This window comes from Sorex fumeus, unplaced genomic scaffold (assembly GCF_029834395.1).
Source record: "Sorex fumeus unplaced genomic scaffold, SorFum_2.1 ptg000107l, whole genome shotgun sequence".
NCBI classification, from domain to species: Eukaryota; Metazoa; Chordata; class Mammalia; order Eulipotyphla; family Soricidae; genus Sorex; species Sorex fumeus.
In genome coordinates, this window is record NW_026606164.1 from 2,253,606 (window position 1) to 2,272,551 (window position 18,946).

An 18,946-nucleotide genomic window follows, 5' to 3' on the forward strand; every position below is an offset into this window, starting at 1 on the left:
CTGCCACTTGGATGGAACTGGAGGCCGTCATGGTAACTGAAGTGCCAGAAGGCAAAAGACAAATGTCAGATGATCTTGCTCATGGGCACGGCACAAAAAAAAGAAAGGAAGGACAAGAAAAAGAATTCAACAATCGCCTAAGGAAACAAACCCTGAGCATGATCAACGCAACCAAGAACTGAGTGGGCAGGGGACGGGAATGGTGGCTTCAATGTTTTCACTGTGGATTATGATGCCTCAATGAAAGACAAAGTCTGAAAAAATCTTTGGAGAGGCGAAAAAGGCTGCACTTATGGGCCCTGAAAAATAAAGAGTTTGGACTGTTTTAAAAAAGGGAGAGCGTAACTATGGTGGAAGACGCGTCTCAGTGAGAGGACAACGTGGCATGCACGAGACCGGTCCACTTGTGGCGCGACAAACACAACACCACACCACACAACAAAGTGTTCAGGTGGATGCGACTTGGGGTGAGAGCGCGGCTCCGGGGAGAGTCCCCCGGCCTCAGTCCAGGCAGTGTGAGGACAGGCTGACCTGCCACAAGGTGCAGAACTCCTTGACTCTGGACCGCACGTCGACAGTATGGACCCTGGGTGCTGCATGCCAGGCCTGGGGCCAAGCGGCGCCTAACTTCCTGCAGCAACCCTGGAGACACGTGCTCCCACGGGAGGAGCCGTGCCCTGCGGAGCTGGGTGTAGAGCGGATGGACATCGCAGACCAGGCGCTTCTACGTCCAGCCACTCAAGTGCAGACCTATTAAACGGACAACAGCTTAGGGCCGGGAGCGAGCTCTCTGGGCTGGGCGCCTCACCAGGAGACACACACACACGTGCAAGTCAGAGGGCACAATTCATCTCATGTCTATATACTTGTGTGTTAACAACCACACTAAATATTCTTCACATAATGTAATCTTCCCATCACTGTGACAGCTCTATGTAACCAAGGTTTAAAACCCTATTGTGGATGTAAGGATCTAAGTGCCAAGAAAGGGAATTAAAGCAGAGTCAAGTCAGTGCCTAACCGGGGGTCGGGGTGCAGCCCCTCTGTGCCCGAGCTGGCCCAGCACCACTCGGTGGCCTCGGAGTCCCAGCACTGCAGGGCCCGAGCAGTGAGTGCTGCCCTCCTGCCCTGGTTGGCTGAGTAAGGCCAGCGGTGCTCTGGGCTCCCTGACATTCCTTGGAAGCCCCGCCCAAGAGGAAAGTGCCTCAGGTGAACACGGTCCGACAGGTGGGGCAGTGGGCAGGGCGCACGCTCACCTCATACACCTCGTGCCACTTGGGACACAGGTTCTCCTTGATGACCTTGCTCTGGAAGATCTGGTTGCCGACCCGGATAACGCCATAGGGGTCTGACTTGCTCTTGAAGAGTCCCTTCAGGTAAGTATCTTTGCCTTGGAGATCCTGAGCTTCCAGAAAATGGATCCTGAGAACACCCTGAAGGAAGAAGCCCGGGGTCAGGACTCGGTGCCCTGGGCTGCCCCGGGCAGGCCCATGCCAGGGGCACTGACTGATCCACAGGGGCAGAGTGGGTAGGGGAAGGGGCGAGGGGGCAGGAGGGAGGAGGGAGGGCACGAGGGTGTGGGTAGGGGGAGGGAGGGTGTAAGGGGGAGGAGGGAGGAAGGGGGAGGGCGGGCGTGGGAGGGGGAGGGAGGGACAGTGTGGGAGGGGAGGGAGGGGGCGGGAGGGAGGAGGGAGGAGGAGGATGGGGAGGGAGGGTGTTGGAGGAGGGGGGCCAGTCCCAGCACGTCACCCTCTGAGCCCTTGCCGAGCACCCTGAGCTCTCAGCCGGCAGCGCTGCCCCAGGCCCCAAACAGACAAGCTGCCATCTGCTCGTGCACGGTCAGGACTCGGTCCCCATCCCCAGGGCCTCTGACTGGCGAGAAAGGCTCGGGAGCGAGCGCCCAGGGAGCCCCGGTGCCCGTGGCTGTCAGCAGGACACCCCCCAGCAGACACCGCGGTCTGCCAGAGCCCAGCAGACGGAGGGGTGCCCTCGGCCCCCAGAACTCAGTGTGTCCAGAGTATTACGAGGACGGTGCTTCTGGTCTCTGCCCCCACCCAGCAGGACAGATGAGTGCAAGCCCAGATACTGAGCACTGCAGCCCAGGGGCAGCCCCCTGAGCCCAAGATGCCTCCCCTGCACCGCCCCCCCGCCACCCCCGTCCCTCCCACCCGGCACAGCGGCTCCACATCCATCCTGCAGAAATAACCGGCTTCCTACCCACCGTCCTGACGGACGGAAGCACCGGGCTAGTAAGCCGGGCTTGGGTTCCATCGAGACAGAAGCTGTATGCTGATAAATACTGGTTGCCGTGGCTTCTCTGGGAGGACGACCAAGGGGTCACAGTTGTCCTCCGTGACTTACAGGGACATCTGCAGAATGAAACCCTAGCAGCCCTCCGGAGACGGTGAGAGAGCTTCATAAACTGCGAAAGCCAGCTCACGGGCCAGTGCACGTTTGCAAACAGCAGCCCCAGGCTCGAGCCCCGGCTTCATACGGCCCCCCCCCCCCACACCAGCAGGAGCGATTCCTGAGCACAGAGCCAAGAGCAGCTCCGAGCACCAGCCCAAAAATAGCACCAAGAGTCTGGGCTTCAGAACACGTGAGGAGTGTGGCAGAACGGCCCTCACCACGGCCGCCGAGGTGTTGTCGGGACCAACACGAGGCCCCTGGGACCAGGCCCTCGTCCTCCGTCCCCCTCGAACACGAGCAGCCTGGCTCTGCCTCCGCGTCACACCGACGGCGCCTGACCGCGCGTGACCCCGAGACCACTCACCTTTGGGATAGGAAAGCGCAGCTGAGCCATCTGAAGCTCACTCACGAGCGGGACCGTGATCCGGTTGGGAAGCACCAGGTAGTTTGAGATTATGTCCAGAATGATAGTGTCTGAGAGGCCACTGCCGGGTGGGAGGCAAAGAACAGACGGCTGTTAGCCACGCAGACCATCACAGTTCGTATGCAGACTCACCACAGGACAGTGCAGACACAAGGGGCCTCAGCCGATGCCACACGGCGGGGACACTCAGCTTAGACGCTGCCCAGGAGGGGATCGGCTGGGACTCGATTCTAAGGCGAAACTCGGCTACCTCTCGAACTGTCTAAAGAGCATCTCAGACCTCCTTCCATAATTCCAGAATCGCCTTCATACCGACCCAGATGCATTTCTGCAAGGCTTGACTAAATACCTGAAGCATGCTTAAGCTGAATCTCTCTTACTCGCGTGGCTTCCAACAGCAAGAAAGTCTTGCCAACACTTTACCCTGGTGATGAGTATCATAACGACCCTGGAACACTGTGCAGCTACGAGACTCAGCACAGGGAACTCTGTAACTGAACCTGTGCCGGGGCTCGGCTCTCGGTCTCAGACATGGGAGGAAAGCGTTCCGGCTCTGCGCTTTCCCCCAGCCCCACACAAGTGTCTGTTTCATACACGTTTTGCTGCCCGTTCTTCGAGTTAGAATGTGAAAATGAGGTTCCAAGGTGCTGACGACACATTTCACATTTCAAAACTCCCTCAAACACCCTGACTGACTTCTGGACACACTGTCCTCGTGCCAGAATGACCAACACACACATAAGCATCATCCCGAAAGACGCCCATGGGGACAGGGGCAGTGACGGGACCTGCAGGGTGGGAAAGCCTCAGGGACAGACAAGGGGGGGAGCACGCGTGAAGTTCACATGTGCTGACGAGCTAAGGGACCAACCCCAGGGCCTGCCAGGTCAGCACAAAGATGCCGAGTTAATACACCCCAGGGCTGGGGCTGGAGAGATAGCACAGCGGGTAGGGCATTTGCCTTGCACGAGGCCGACCCGGGTTCGATTCCCAGCATCCCATATGGTCCCCTGAGCACTGCCAGGAGTAACTCCTGAGTACAGAGCCAGGAATAACACCTGTGCATCGCCGGGTATGACCCAAAAATTAAAAATAAATAAAAAAAAATACACCCCAGGGCAAGACTTCCTTATGTTAGACTCGGAGCTTTAGAATATTCACTATTAAAACAAAAGGTTTAATATAACTGCGATGTAACAATTTTAAGTATGTTTTTGTACTTTATTACATAAAATGCGCGTGATGATAATCATATAAACACATAAAATTTAGCTCAAAATAGAAATTTCTGGGGGCCACGGATGTAGCTCAAGTGAGAGTCAATGCCCTGCACTGCACGAGGCCCTGATTTGACTCCTGCTACTCCCAGCCCACACGGCAGTGGAAAAAGGGGAGAGACTGGCCCACGTCCTTGGTGCCCTGACTATACTCTGAATGCTGAACTTCTCTCTCTGCATGAGGAATATTTTCACGGTAGGCGGGCACTCTGTTCCACTGTGCCCTCAGATACTGGGATGTCCTCTGTGTGGCTGACACACTCACGGGGACCAGCCCATCTCCCAGACCCTGTGTGGCTCTGCCAAGGGAAGGTCTGCCCAGGGGAGTGTGCCCGCCTCACCTGGTCTCCTGTGGGTCCGCCCAGGGAAGTGTGCCCACCTCATCCGGTCTCCTGCGGGTCTCCCCAGGGATGTGTGCCTGCCTCACCCGGTCTCCTACAGGTCTGCCCAGAGGAGTGTGCCCGCCTCACCCGATCTCCTGCGGGTCTGCCCAGGGATGTGTGCCCGCCTCACCCGGTCTCCTACGGGCCCGCCCAGAGGAGTGTGCCCGCCTCACTCGGTCTCCTGTGGGTCTGCCCAGGTGAGTGTGCCCACCTCATCTGGTCTCCTGCGGGTCCGCCCAGGGGAGTATGCCCGCCTCACCCGGTCTACTGCGGGTCTGCCCAAGGATGTGTGCCCGCCTCACCAAGCAGATCTTAAGGCTCCCCAACAAGCTATACACAGACACCGACAGCACTTACTTCAGTCCAGGGATATCAAGGAGATTAGTCAGTCCCGTCCAGTTAATTTCTAACAGCTGATTGGAAAAAAAAAGGCAGAAGTGATTAAATGTCCACACCCTTTCCGACGACCCTCTCACACCCACATTAGGCTGTCGCCCTACACAGCCTGTGTCTGTCTCTCTGGGAGGCGGGATCGAGGCCCCTGCCTGTTTCACGAGGTCATGCACTCGCTTTCTGTAAAGTCACACGATGATTTACTGCTGGGCACTTTTTCATTGTTAAAAATGATTCAGGGACGAGAACACTAGTACAGGTTCGATCCTCAGCACCACATCTGGTCCCCAGGGCCCCACCAAGAGTGACCGTGAGCACAGAGTCAGGAGTAAGTCACCACTGGATATGGCCCCAAGACAAAACAAACAAAAAAATTATTCACATGTGTTCTTGAATGCATGCTAGACTAGTTTCCACAAAGTGAACGTATTGGAGAAAGATGTTTCTCTATTTGGGGGACGGTGAGGGTCTGCATGGCAAACCTAGCTGTACCCGGGGCTCAGTCCTGGCAGGGCTCAGGGGCTCGACACGGTGCCAGGGATCAAACCCAGCGGGGCTGCATGCAAGGCAAGTGCCTTACCTGTGGCATCACGTCTCCAACCCATAGGTGTTTCTTTTCTTTACTTTTATTTATTAACTTTTGGGTCATACCAAGCTGTACCCCGGGTTGGTCCTGGCGGAGCCTGAGGGAACAGGCAGTGTGCCGGGATGTCCCCTGGGGCCAGCACTCCCCACTGAACTATCTCTCTGGCCCGATGTCTTCTTTGTGCCGATTCTACCTAACACCCTCTCAAAACAATGCCAACTTATATTCCTACCAAGAGTCTCTCAAATAATGTACTGTTGGGGTCAACTCCCAGCTCTGTGCTCAGGGAACCAAGCAGTGCTGGGAGCAGACCAGGGCTTCCTGCTGCAAAGGTGCACTCGGCCTACAGCGGGTTTCTGTTCCCAGCCACTGGACACGGGATTTTCTGCTCGACTTCTCACCTTAGACTATTCCCTAAGATCCCACTAGGCAGACCTAACTAAAATGACTCATTAAGAACACCTGACTTCCTAGCAAACAGTATTTCACATAAGATTGCTTGTACCTTAAATTTGTAGAAAAGAATGTCAAGTGAAATCGCTTCACCTAAGTTATCCAAATTAATTTAGCAATAAAACCATTAAAATCCCCCTGCGAGTGGATGGTCACCAAAAGCATACAGTAGGGGCCAAAGCAATGGTACAGCAGGGAGGAGCTTGCCTTGCAGGGAGCCGACCTAGGCTGGATCCTAGAATCCCATGCAGTGCCCTGAGCCTTCCAGGAGTGACTCCTGCGTGCAGGCAGAGCCAGAAGTAGCCCCTGAGCATCTCCAGGTGTGCCCCACCCCCAATAAAATATAAGCGAGAAGAATCAATGCGTTATTTTCAGATAGAATACAATTAAAAAGCAACTGTGTGTGTGTGTGTCTGTGTGTGTGTGTGTCTGTGTGTGTGTGTGTGCGTGTGTGTTCAAAAGCAACAATCATAAATGTGCTGGAAGGGGCTGGTGATAGCTAATGGGCTGGAGTACATGCTTTGCAGGCCGGAGGCCCAGGTTTGGTCCCCGGCATCACGCGTCATCCCCAAATCACCACCAAGGGTGACCCAGAGCAAGGAGCAGCCCCTGAGCGCTGTCGGCGTGGCCCCAAAACAAAACAGAGGCACCGTCAAAGACGAAGGTTTCTCTGCCTGAAAGGCATCGGCTCGAGGAAGGGGATGGTCTGACCCCCGGGAAGCTCACAGCCAGGGGACAGAGCACACACCCTGCCCGGGACAGCCCTGCCCTGCGCCCGAGATCAGACAAACCTGAGGTGAAGAGAGAGCAGGGTGAGAGCCAAAGGGCCACAGGGCTGGCACGTCCCCGTCCCTGCATGCGGACACCTGGCACTGCCATGGTCCCTGGCAGGGTGGCTCTGGGGGCCCCGATCCTGCAGAGCAGGCTCTCACAGGAACAAAGGAAAGACCCCCCACTCCTAACTCTGGGCTGCAGCTCAGCACAGGCCCCAACGCAGGCCAGGATGCCCTGGCCCCCTGGGATACTCTGAATCCCTCCATAGAGTTGGCTGTTTAGGTGGGCCTGGAGGACCCTGATGGGCCAGGATGATAAGGGAGCACTGTGAGGAGGCACCGCCAAAGGGCCAGTGGCCTGGGAAGAGACGTAGAGACAACAAGCCTCCAGGGCCCCACGCCAGGCTGTCCTCACCGGGCAGCTCGGAGGGGTCGGGTTGGGTTTCCCTCTCCACCCCGTCAGAACCCTGGCAGTTGAAAACCTCCAGAACCCAACCACACAGCTACGCTCAAGGCTGTTCTCCACAAGCTCGGGTGAGCCTCACCCACAGGGGAACCTGCAGAAAACCCAGGTACGCAAGACCGTGACTGAGATCTCCAAGCTCGCTGGGAACGGGACTGGGCCTCCTCCCCCCAGCCCCCCAGTTTTCCAGGAGCTTGGCAGTCACACCCACAAACTGCCCCTGGCCATAGAACCTCATCAAGTGCCAAGACAGAGACAAAGAAATGAAGCTCCTGGAAGAGAGCGACACACAACGTCCTGGAGCGCGCATCCTTTCACACTCAGCCACGGCAGCCAGTAGGGGCTGACAGCTCGGAGCCTGGGCAGGACGTGGCCATCAGGGGGCAGAGGTGCCTCCAGCAAGACTCCAGCCGGTCAAGGGCGAGTGAGCCGAGGAAACCCTCTGGAATCGACCAAGTCTCAGCAAGCAAAACCCATGGAGGGCCAGCGGGAAGCCCCGGAGCTGAGCCTGCAGGAGCAGGAGGGACGGGAGGGCCGCATGCAAGGCTCCAGGGAAGAGGGCGGGAGGCGCTGTGTCCGGGAGGGACCTGCTCCAAGCCTTGGAAGGACGGACACTGCCCAGGCCCAGAGCACGCGAGACATGGCACTGCAGACCAGCCCTCGGGTCAAGCTGCTCTGGGCCCTTCACTGTTTCTGCACAGGACAGGGAGATGCGGGGCGCCCGCACCGAGCGTGAAAGAGAATCACGGAACCACAGTGGAGGTCGTGCTGCAATGCAGCCTGCACAGCCATAAGCGGTAAAGCACGGTGGACACACTAAAAAACAAACAAACAAAAAACCTACAGTGCCGGGGGCAGGTGCTGACCAGGACCTCCAGAGAAAGAGCACCCTCCTCAAACAGGGCCCTTGGGACCGTGGGGGCACGACCGGCCACACCACAAGGCTATCAGAGTACAGACCCCGAGACGGGGAGCACGTGGCAGGACAAACAGCCCAGGAAGCCCCCGTGATGTTCTTCCCAGCTGACCCCTACAGGGGCAGGGCAGGAGGAGGCCCTGGTCACGGCGGTACAGCCCTCTTCTCCACTCAGGTCTGCACGGAGCTTGGTGGGACCCGGCGGGGGCAGGCTGGAGAGAGCCCCGGCTGCGGAGGGCTCTGGGGCCAGCGGTCACAGGACACGGTCAGGGCACGGTCACGGGGGGGGGGACACGGCGTCCCCGAGACTCAGCAGCAGAGCATGACACCACATCCGGCCCTGGCTCACAGGGCAGCTTCTCCTCCTCACTCAGGAAGCCGTCACTCCCCACACTGCCGAGAAACGCTGCCCAGAGCCTCTGCCAGCCGGGAGAGCCAGAGAAAACTCCCAGCGAAAGAACCCAGCGCTCCGAGCTCACAGCCGCGACGCCCCTGGGCCATGCCTGACAGCGGCCAAGTGAGCCCCAGGCCACACTCCTGGCCATGCACGGGGACACAGCGTCCCCCTTCCCCCCCCCCCCCCCCCCCCGTTTGTTCCCAGCCCTCGCCCGTGGGTGAGGGTGTCACGAATGCGCCCTACTGTGTAGCTGCCACTGTTCTTGTTACTGCTTTCCGGTCACACCCAGCAGTGCTCAGGTACTCAGGCCACAGTGCTCTGGGCTCACGCCCGTGGTGCCGGGGCAGACCCCGCCTCCAGCACGCTCTGCACGCACATTTGCTCTTGGAGGTATCTCCCTAGTCTCTTTCAGCTCTTGGCTCAGTTTTCAACACTGACATTTTTTTTTTCTTTTTAGGGTTTTTTTTTTAATTTTTATTAGTGAAATACCATGACGTACAGTTGTAGACTTACAAATTTTTGTGCTTGGGTTTCAGTTATACAATGATCGAATACCCATCCCTCCACCAGTGCCCATTCTCCACCACCAGTGATCCCAGTAGCCCTCCCACCCCCCCCACCCCCGCATCCCACCCCGCCTCTGTGGCAGGACATTCCCTTTTGTTCTCTCTCTCCTTCTGGGTGCTGTGGTTTGCAAAAGAGGCATTGAGTCAACACTGACATTTCAACCAGAGGCAGGTACTGGTGTCACCGACAAGTCACACACAAGGAAGTGAGGCGTGGAAGAGGCAGGTGCAGAGAGAGACCCACGCATAGGACAGCCGGGCCGCCACAGCCCCCCAACATGCCTTCTGTTCCTCAGTCTTGATTCGGTTCTATCTTAAATAACTAGATTATCAGGGCCAGCGATGGTACGGGGGGCGGGGGGCAAGAGGGTAGCCTGCCTTACACCCAGCATCCCATCTGGTCCCCAAACCCCACCACAGTGATCCCCGAGCACAGACCCAGACAGAAGCCAGGACCACCGCCGGGCGTGGCCCTCAAACAAAAAAGATAAACTGAAATACCAACTTTAAAATCTAAATAAATCAATCACCAAGCTGACAATGTCTAAAGGTTTCCGAGGGTCCCTGGTACGACGTCTAATCATCTGGACAATGAAAAATCCCAAACTCCTTTTAGCTACATCCTGCACTGCGGAAGAGAATTACTTGGCAGGGAGCAGGGAATTTTGTTCTCATAGTTTCCAGCTGAAAGTAACTAAAAAAAACTCCCTTCTCCCCGCATATATGTTTGGTGACTTTACCCACCATATAAGGGCATGAATGATGCTGAGGATTTTTCAGTTATTTTTGTTTGTGGGGGAGGACTTGGGCCCATCGGGTGGTCCTCTCCGCTACTCCCAGCTCTGTGCTGGGCTCAGGGAACTTGTGTGTGTGTGTGCATGTGTGTGCGTGCATGCGTGTGTGTGTGTGTGTGTGTGTGTGTGTAGCATAAGGAGCAGGTATACAAGTGTATGCATGTGTGTGGTGGGGGGAGGAAGTGTCTCTTTGGCCCTGAGTCAAATTTTTCACTGAATGTTAGTACTTCGTTAGCAAATATTATGCTATTTATTTATTTTATAAAGTATTCTTATGGAAGAGTCACACTAAGTAAAAGTGTTACTAAGTTTAGAGGAAGACTTAAAGATTTGGATTTTGCTACACTGTAAACTGGGAGAGGAAACCACCTTCTTTGTTTAAAATAGCCTGTAAATTAAAAATACCTACCATAACTCGTGAAAGGTTTGGTTTTCATGCTCATTTATGACAGCAGTTTTTAAACCAGAATTCTTTTAAAACAACATGTATTTGGAAAAATATAAATAATTTTTAGATATTAATTTTAGATTAATATCTAAATTTAGATATTCTTTTTAGATATTAATCTAATTTTCACAATTCGATGAAATAAAATTTAGTAGATTCCTTTGTAACTTTGGAATTTTATCATATATGTTTTGCAACTGAAATGCATTCAAAGGAAGTCCCACACGAAGCAATACAGAGGCCACAGGAAGGGATGATGCATTGTCAAGGCTCTGGCCTCCCTGGAGCAGTGCCTGGGAGGCCCAGGTCACTTACTGGTGACCCTCCATCAACCAAACGGGCTCTCTACGGTGCCCGTGAGAATAAGGGTGACCCCGCAGTGCTCCTGGGCTGGGGAGAGCGCAAGGAAGCCAGCAGCAAGCAAGACAAGCGCCTTAACCTTCGTTCCCTCATGCTGCGTCCGCCGTGTGTGCTGGGTCGCTCTGGTCACACCCCGCAGGGCACTCCAGGCTCTGCACTCAGGGAGCTCTCCTGGGGGGCTTGGCAGACGTGACCTAGGTCGGTGGTCGGGCAAGGCCAACACCCTACTCAGTATACTGTCTCTCCAGCCCCCATCCCTATGTCTTCATACACAAAAAATTGTAGCTTGATGGAGGTAAATACATTACTTTAAAACTCAGTAATTTGGGGCTGGAGCAATAGCAGAGCGGGTAGGGCGTTTGCCTTGCACGCAGCTGACCTGGGTTTGATTCCCAGCATTCCAGAGGGTCCCCCGAGCACTGCCAGGAGTGATTCCTGAGTGCAGAGCCAGGAGGAACCCCTGAGCATCGTCGGGTGTGACCCAAAAAGCAAAAAAAAAACTTAATAATTTATATTGTCGTTTTAATCACTTATACAAGTGTCAAAGATACAGGCAACAGGACTCACTGAGAGCGACAAAGGGCTTGCTGGGGGCAGCGTGGCCTCCCCCAGCCAGGGATGGCCCCAAACCAACAAACGGTCCTCGGAACTGGAGTCACGCGGCTTGTACGCGGGTTCAGAGCGGGGCCCGGGGCTGGTCTGGAAGGGCTCGGAGGGACGGGGACGCAGGTCACAGAACGGCAGGGCTGGGCATCAGCCAAGAGGGAGGACGCAGCCCAGGGCACTCGAGGAGGCGGACAGGAGGGGGCTGGGTCACACTGACCTCGCCTGCAAGGACAGTGCGCCCTGGCGGGACAGGCTGACCGTCCACTGGGCAGCCTCGGCCGGGGCGGAGCCTGTGGGGAGGGGCGGGGCCTCGGTCGGGGCGGGGCCTCAGTAGGGAGGAGCCTTGGGGAGGGGCGGGGCCTCTGTCAGGGCAGGGCCTCAGGCGTGGGAGGAGCCTGTGGGGAGGGGCGGGGCCTCGGCCGGGGCGGGGCCTCAGTAGGGAGGAGCCTTGGGGAGGGGCGGGGCCTCTGTCAGGGCAGGGCCTCAGGCGTGGGAGGAACCTGTGGGGAGGGGCAGGGCCTCGGCCGGGGCGGGGCCTCAGTAGGGAGGAGCCTTGGGGAGGGGCGGGGCCTCTGTCAGGGCAGGGCCTCAGGCGTGGGAGGAGCCTGTGGGGAGGGGCAGGGCCTCGGTCGGGGCGGGGCCTCAGTAGGGAGGAGCCTTGGGGAGGGGCGGGGCCTCTGTCAGGGCAGGGCCTCAGGCGTGGGAGGAGCCTGTGGGGAGGGGCAGGGCCTCGGTCGGGGCGGGGCCTCAGTAGGGAGGAGCCTTGGGGAGGGGCGGGGCCTCTGTCAGGGCAGGGCCTCAGGCGTGGGAGGAACCTGTGGGGAGGGGCAGGGCCTCGGCCGGGGCGGGGCCTCAGTAGGGAGGAGCCTTGGGGAGGGGCGGGGCCTCTAGCAGGGCAGGGCATCAGGCGGGGGAGGAGTCTGTGGGGAGGGCGGGGCCTCGGTTGGGGCAGAGCCTCAGTAGGGAGGAGCCTTGGGGAGGAGCGGGGCCTGTCAGGGCAGGGCCTCAGGCGGGGGAGGAGTCTGTGGGGAGGGCGGGGCCTCGGTTGGGGCGGAGCCTCAGTAGGGAGGAGTCTCGGGGAGGGGCAGGATCTCGGTCAGGGGTAGAGCCCCGGTCGGGGGAGGAGCCTGTGGGGAGGGGCAGGGCCTCGATCGGGGCGGGGCCTCAGTAGGGAGGAGCCTTGGGGAGGGGCGGGGCCTCTGTCAAGGCAGGGCCTCAGGAGGGGGAGGAGTCTGTGGGGAGGGCAGGGCCTCGGTTGGGGTGGAGCCTCAGTAGGGAGGAGCCTTGGGGAGGGGCCTCTGTCAGGGCAGGGCCTCAGGCGGGGGAGGAGTCTGTGGGGAGGGCGGGGCCTCGGTTGGGGCGCAGCCTCAGTAGGGAGGAGTCTCGGGGAGGGGCGGGATCTCGGTCAGGGGCAGAGCCACAGTCAGGGGAGGAGCCTGTGGGGAGGGGCAGGGCCTCGGCTGGGGCGGGGCCTCAGTAGGGAGGAGCCTTGGGGAGGGGCCTCTGTCAGGGCAGGGCCTCAGGCGGGGGAGGAGTCTGTGGGGAGGGCGGGGCCTCGGTTGGGGCGGAGCCTCAGTAGGGAGGAGTCTCGGGGAGGGGCGGGATCTCGGTCAGGGGCAGAGCCACAGTCAGGGGAGGAGCCTGTGGGGAGGGGCAGGGCCTCGGCCGGGGCGGGGCCTCAGTAGGGAGGAGCCTTGGGGAGGGGCCTCTGTCAGGGCAGGGCCTCAGGCGGGGGAGGAGTCTGTGGGGAGGGCGGGGCCTCGGTTGGGGCGGAGCCTCAGTAGGGAGGAGTCTCGGGGAGGGGCGGGATCTCGGTCAGGGGCAGAGCCACAGTCAGGGGAGGAGCCTGTGGGGAGGGGCAGGGCCTCGATCAGGGCGGGGCCTCAGTAGGGAGGAGCCTTGGGGAGGGGCGGGGCCTCTGTCAGGGCAGGGCCTCAGGAGGGGGAGGAGTCTGTGGGGAGGGCGGGGCCTCGGTTGGGGCGGAGCCTCAGTAGGGAGGAGCCTTGGGGAGGGGCGGGGCCTGTCAGGGCAGGGCCTCAGGCGGGGGAGGAGTCTGTGGGGAGGGCGGGGCCTCGGTTGGGGCGGAGCCTCAGTAGGGAGGAGTCTCGGGGAGGGGCGGGATCTCGGTCAGGGGTAGAGCCCCGGTCGGGGGAGCAGCCTGTGGGGAGGGGCGGGGCCTCAGTTGGGGTGGAGCCTCAGAAGGGAGGAGCCTTGGGGAGGGGCGGGGTCTCTGTCAGGGCAGGGCCTCAGGCAGGGGAGGAGTCTGTGGGGAGGGCGGGGCCTCGGTCACAGCTGAGCCTGTCAGGGGGCGGAGCCTTGGTAGGGGAGGGGCCTGTGTGGAGAGGAGCCTGGGTGGGGAGCAGCCTGGGTGGGGCGGAGCCTGAGTAGGGAGGAGCCTTCAGGGGAGGGGAGGAGCTGGCGCGGTGGGTCTAGGTCCGAATAACATTCTTGTTAGTCTCATTTTTCTTGCGGAAACTACTTAAGACCAAAAACTCATGCATTGCTAAGTGCCGATTCAGCTATGGTTCATCCATGTGTTAGGGTATCAGAAAGTCTGTTCTTTTCAAATTCTGGGGGGTTTGGGCCACACACCGTAGCTCTGCACTGGGGATCACTCCTGGAGGGCAGCGGGGACCACATGGGGTGCTGGAGAAAAATCTTCATGATGCTTAGAAACAGTGCATGAAGTATAGCTCACTCAGTACAGCAGAAAGGGTAAGAGACGGCTCCAAGGCCGAGCACACAGAAGTGTGGACCGATCCAGCCCTCAGCACACAAAGCCCACGGCTGTGTCACCGGAGCCCAGCCTCCCAGGCTCATGACTGAATCTCAGAGGGGGCAATGGTACACCAGTCCCTGGCTGAGACCTCGGGGCGCCCTTGGGAGCGGCCACACTCACACCCCGACAGCTACTGCCACTAAGCTCCACAGATCGTCAACACTCGGCCTGGCACCACCTCACGGGGTGGTCCCCAAGCTCCAAGCCAGGAGTAGCCCTGAGCAACACCAGCTATGACCTCCCACAGCCCTGCCTCAAAAAACAAAGCAGAACAACTTTAAAACACCATAAGGGAAGGTGATTGCTGTGTGGGCTAGGTCACCGGACACCGAAGAGAGGACATGAGTATCTGACTGGAGCCTGACCGTGAGACGGCCAGTACCAACTCCAGAACCAGCGAGCGTCCAGCAACGGGTGCTGGATAAAATGTGCACTACAACCAACAATTCTAAAGTAGTCTGTGTTTTTTATTTTCTGAAACAACCACACTTTTATAATCAGGAAAACAAGCTCGTATCAAAAGATGAAGTTCGGATGGAGAATTATTAGTACAGGGGTTAAGGCATTTGCCCTGTTGGCTGCCAACCCTGGTTCAATCCTCAGCACGTGGGAACTCTGAAGCCCTAAGCACCACGGGATATGGTCCCACACCTGGGGGGTCCGGGAAAGAGAAAGGACGAGGGGTGGAGGGGGAGAGGGACAGAGGGGAGGCTCTCCAAAAAGAAGCATGGAGGCACTTTCTACCTTAGCCAGTGTGCGGAAAAAGAGAGAACATAATTGTCTGTTATATGCACCTTGACTTGAATGTATTTACTCCTTACACACACACACACACACACACACACACACACACACACAGAGCAGTCCTTGGGGGCTACTCCTTGGGTGCTGCCAGGGGACCACCTGGTGATGGGGATTACACACAGGCCAAGGTCCCAGCAGCAGCCAGCTCCCAGGCCTGTGCCGATGGCTACCAGCAACGAAAGATCCAGTCAGACTCACCGGCTTCCTGAGGAAGAAGATGGACAGTGCCCCCACGAGAGGCATGTCTCCGATCAAAGGCTCCAGAATCACCCGCATGGTGCCGTGAACCTAAAGTCAACAGAGTGACAGGTGAGAGGAGCAGACAGTTCAGAAGCATTCCCACAGAAGGCCAGCAGGGCTGGGCTGCCCAATGGGCATGGTCCGCCCCAAGCAACCCTAAGGCACTCACTAACCGAAGCCCGTTCTTCCCTTTCAGACAGAGAGGAACTCTTGTAAACACAGAGGACATACTGTACAATGCCAAACTGCTTAGAGCCTTACCTGAATACTTTGTACACCAGCTTTACAAAAATACCGCTTGATCTCCAAATCAATCCCACAATTTCCTACAAAACTGGAAAAGAGGAAGATTCTAATTACATTCTATTGTAGAGACCACCAAGGTACCTTAAAAAATGCAAAGCAGCAAGAACACTACTGCAGGCAGAGTGGTGGCCTTCAGCCTGGGTCATGCCCAGCACCATCACGGTGCCTGGCCGGCCTCATCTCACGACTCAGTCAGAGGGGAAGGGAGCACTCAGACAGCTCCCTATGGGAGGGAGGCCGCCTCCGTCTTACAACGAAGTGGGCATGTTTAAGACACTCAGGTTCAATGAAATTTCCTCGGATTTTCCAGTAGTACAAAGGAATAAGGACCCCAGGGCTGGTCCCCTCAAAGGTCAGGAAGGATTCGGGAACCTACCGGGCACCAGTTCTGCCCGGTGGCTGCAGACACGGTGAAATGCTGACCCGCCTTACATATGGACGGGAACGTGCAGGGTCAGCCGTGCCTGTTTGGGACCGTGTGGTTCCCAGCTCAGAGAACAGCTCCAGCACAGCAAAGAACTTAGAAGCTCAGCTTGAAGCTTCCTCTTCATCGTAAGACCTGATCGTTTTATTTCCTATTACCTTACATTTCTCTTACTTATTCCTCTACTTTGGAGTTGGGGATCAAACCCAGAGCCTCATATGTATTAAGCATTTGCTCTACCATCTGAGCCCAAACCCTGTGGGATAACACTGGTTTGCTCTTTCTCCCTGGCCCGCAGGGAGCTTAGGTTTATTGGGTTACACCATTCACAGTGCTCCAAGGCACTCCCATCCCTCTGTGTTTACTTTTAACTTCTCTGTGGTCTGGTTCCCCAACCGGTTAATCACCTTTTCCCTACAAGCAGTACCTGTGACTTGTAAGGTCAAATTCCTCAGAAATCTCTGCTTTTGTATTTGTAAGTGAAATATTGCTTTTCTCCTTCCCCTATGTCCTTTGCACAGTTTACTTCAGAGCAATGTCCTTTTTGTATAGACACAGGAAGACAGTTAATGCTATCCTTCTGTAACTTGGTAGTTAATTGACTCCAAAAAATATTCACTCCTTGGCATCTGTTTTCTTGACTTAAGCCTCAGTTGCCCTTAGTTCCCAGCAACCCAAGAGCAGGGTCCCAACGAGAGACTGGATGGACCCAGGGCAAGCAGTGAGCTACCCCGGCATTAAAACAGGACAAGGCCAACTGCCATAATACGTAACTATAAGTTAAGAGCATGGTCATGGACAAATTCTGTCATGATCCAAAAAGTAACAACTGGATTAGGACCCTGCTAGGGTTAGGAAAGACTAATCTGGCCTGAGCACTGTACACCCCTAGGTGGTATTTCGCCCTTGAGCAATCTCCTGGCAGCAGGACTGGAGTCTTCTCTTAGAAGGGCTTTCCTTGGAAGGACGGGCTTTCATATGCTGATTGCGCTAGACCTAGGTGTGGCTGCTACCTCAATGCCCAATGCTTGGAGGTTGGGCAGGAGAGCAAGGCTGAAAGATGAGCAGCAGGGAGAGATGAGAGGAGCAAGGGGGAGCCGGAAGGAGGGGCAGTGTGAGACAATCTCTTTCTTTCTCTTGTCGCGCTGGCAAGGACTCCAAGTGCCACGCGAAACAGAAGTTTCAAGCGGGGACCCTTCCTTGCTCCTGATCTCAGGGAAGCTCTGTCTTCCTCATGTTTCAGTCTGGGGCTGGGAGCTGGGAGGGTGGCATACCTGCCGTCTGCTCTGCTGGGATGGTGCGTTCTGTTCCATGCCAGCTGAGTGCTAGAAAGAGTGTTTCATTTTGTCGAATGTGTTTCTGACACGCACTGAGATGACATGTGCTGTTTTCTTCATTCTGCTGAGGGGGCACATTTTCTGTCCTTGCATCCTAAGACTAAATCCCACTTGGCCAAGGATATAAACTATCAAAATGCTGCTGAACAGAAAATTCAGCTTGCAAGTACCTGTGTGTTGACACTAAGGATTCAAACGGAATGAGGGAAATGGCAGAATGGGCAGCAAGCAGGAGCCTGAAATCTGGATAGCCAGCACTGATATGGACCTACTGAGCAGGGGTCCTGGGACTCCTCATCCAAGCATGCTGGACAAGCCCACAACAAAGATGTTTGTCCCAATACACCCCTTGAGGCTTTAGCCCTGTGAGATTAAGGTAGTGTGGAACATGATCCAAGAAGTTGCCACCGCCCCTCAGTGATTCTTGAGTTCAAGCAATACTCACTGGACGTGAGAGGGCCCTGAGTCCGCGAGGCGTAGGCCCTCACCCCAGGCTTTTTCTTTTTTCTGATTCCCTTTCTTAATCCTCCACACCCTTCGTTTCACCCCCATTTAGTCACCAGGGCTGCCCGACCACTTGTGGAGGATTTTTGCTCCAGACTGTAAGGACAGGGCCAGTGGTTTTCTCAGAGGGACGTTCATTTCTCTTATGTGACCTTCCATGTGAATTTGGCCTTTAGGAACTACACCTGTTTATGTCAATACCATTTGCGTCTCTGAAAAGAATTTAGTCAAGTCCACCTGGACCTAAGAAGTGAGCTCGCTAGATCCCTCATGGTGCAGCCATAGCTAAATGACCGGCACTGACCATGACACAAACCAAAACTTACCTAACCTGAAGATCCAAAATAATTTGTCTCTTGTCCACATTTTCAGTATACACCTTAACACCATTGATCCTGAGGGGCTGAAACAAGAAGCAGATTGTTCTCAGATGCAGGGAGGATGAAAAGAACAATGCATGTCGCTGGGAATGCCGACTGGTCCAGTCTTTTTGGAAACAATATGGGCATTCCTCAAAATACCAGAAACTGAGCTTCCATATAACCCAGCACTACTACTGGGAATGTGCCCCTGAGATACAAAAATACACAGCAGAAATGACACCTGCACGTGTACGTTCATTGCAGCCTTCTTCACAATAGCCAGAATCTGGAAACAACCTGAGTGTCCAAGAACAGACAACTGGTTAAAGAAACTATGGTAGATACTATTTAGCTGTTAGGAAAAACGGAGTCATGAAATTCGCTTATAAATGGATGGACATAGAGAACATTATGCTGAGGGAAATAAGTCAGAAGTAGAGGACACACACAAAATGACTGTACTCATTTGTGTGTGTGTGTGTGTGTGTGTGCGCGCGTGAAAAAGAAACAAAACATAAGAAGAAAACCACAGTAGAAACAAGGGTCAGGCCAAGTGGCCCATGGCCGGAAGCCTGCCTTAAGGCCTGGGGAGGGCAGTTGGGGCAGGGAAGGGACCACTATGACATTAATGGTTGGAAGGGGTGGATCACTCTGGACGGGAGGTATGAGCTGTAAGTGGGCAAACGACCAAACACGATGGCCACTCAGTATCTGTATTGCAAAGGAGGGAGAGAGTAGGAGCGGGAGAGAGAGGGAGGGAGAGAGACAGCCCCTGACCACAGCCGAGTGTGGCCCCAAATCAAAACAAAATCCAACCTCGAGGGGCCAGAGGGAGAGGGACAAATACAGGATGACCCTGTTCTCCTGTGGCATCCAGAGAAACAGAGCAAGGGAGCCGACAGTGTCACTCCAGACAAACCCAGACGCCTCAGCAGCAGGGAG

General features: G+C 56.3%; 1 protein-coding gene across 2 annotated transcripts in view; it reads right to left on the reverse strand.

The window, feature by feature from the left end:
• Window positions 1-18,946, reverse strand: part of ESYT2 (extended synaptotagmin 2) — a 68,936-nt gene that overhangs the window by 20,801 nt on the left and 29,189 nt on the right. For both annotated transcript variants that reach the window (XM_056134789.1, XM_056134788.1), the window contains exons 4-9: window positions 17,969-18,045; window positions 15,333-15,405; window positions 15,030-15,119; window positions 4,851-4,906; window positions 2,774-2,894; window positions 1,257-1,433 (exon numbers count right to left, since the gene is read on the reverse strand). In XM_056134789.1, coding sequence (XP_055990764.1) covers window positions 1,257-1,433; window positions 2,774-2,894; window positions 4,851-4,906; window positions 15,030-15,119; window positions 15,333-15,405; window positions 17,969-18,045 — 594 coding nt within the window. The remainder of the gene's footprint in view (window positions 1-1,256; window positions 1,434-2,773; window positions 2,895-4,850; window positions 4,907-15,029; window positions 15,120-15,332; window positions 15,406-17,968; window positions 18,046-18,946) is intronic.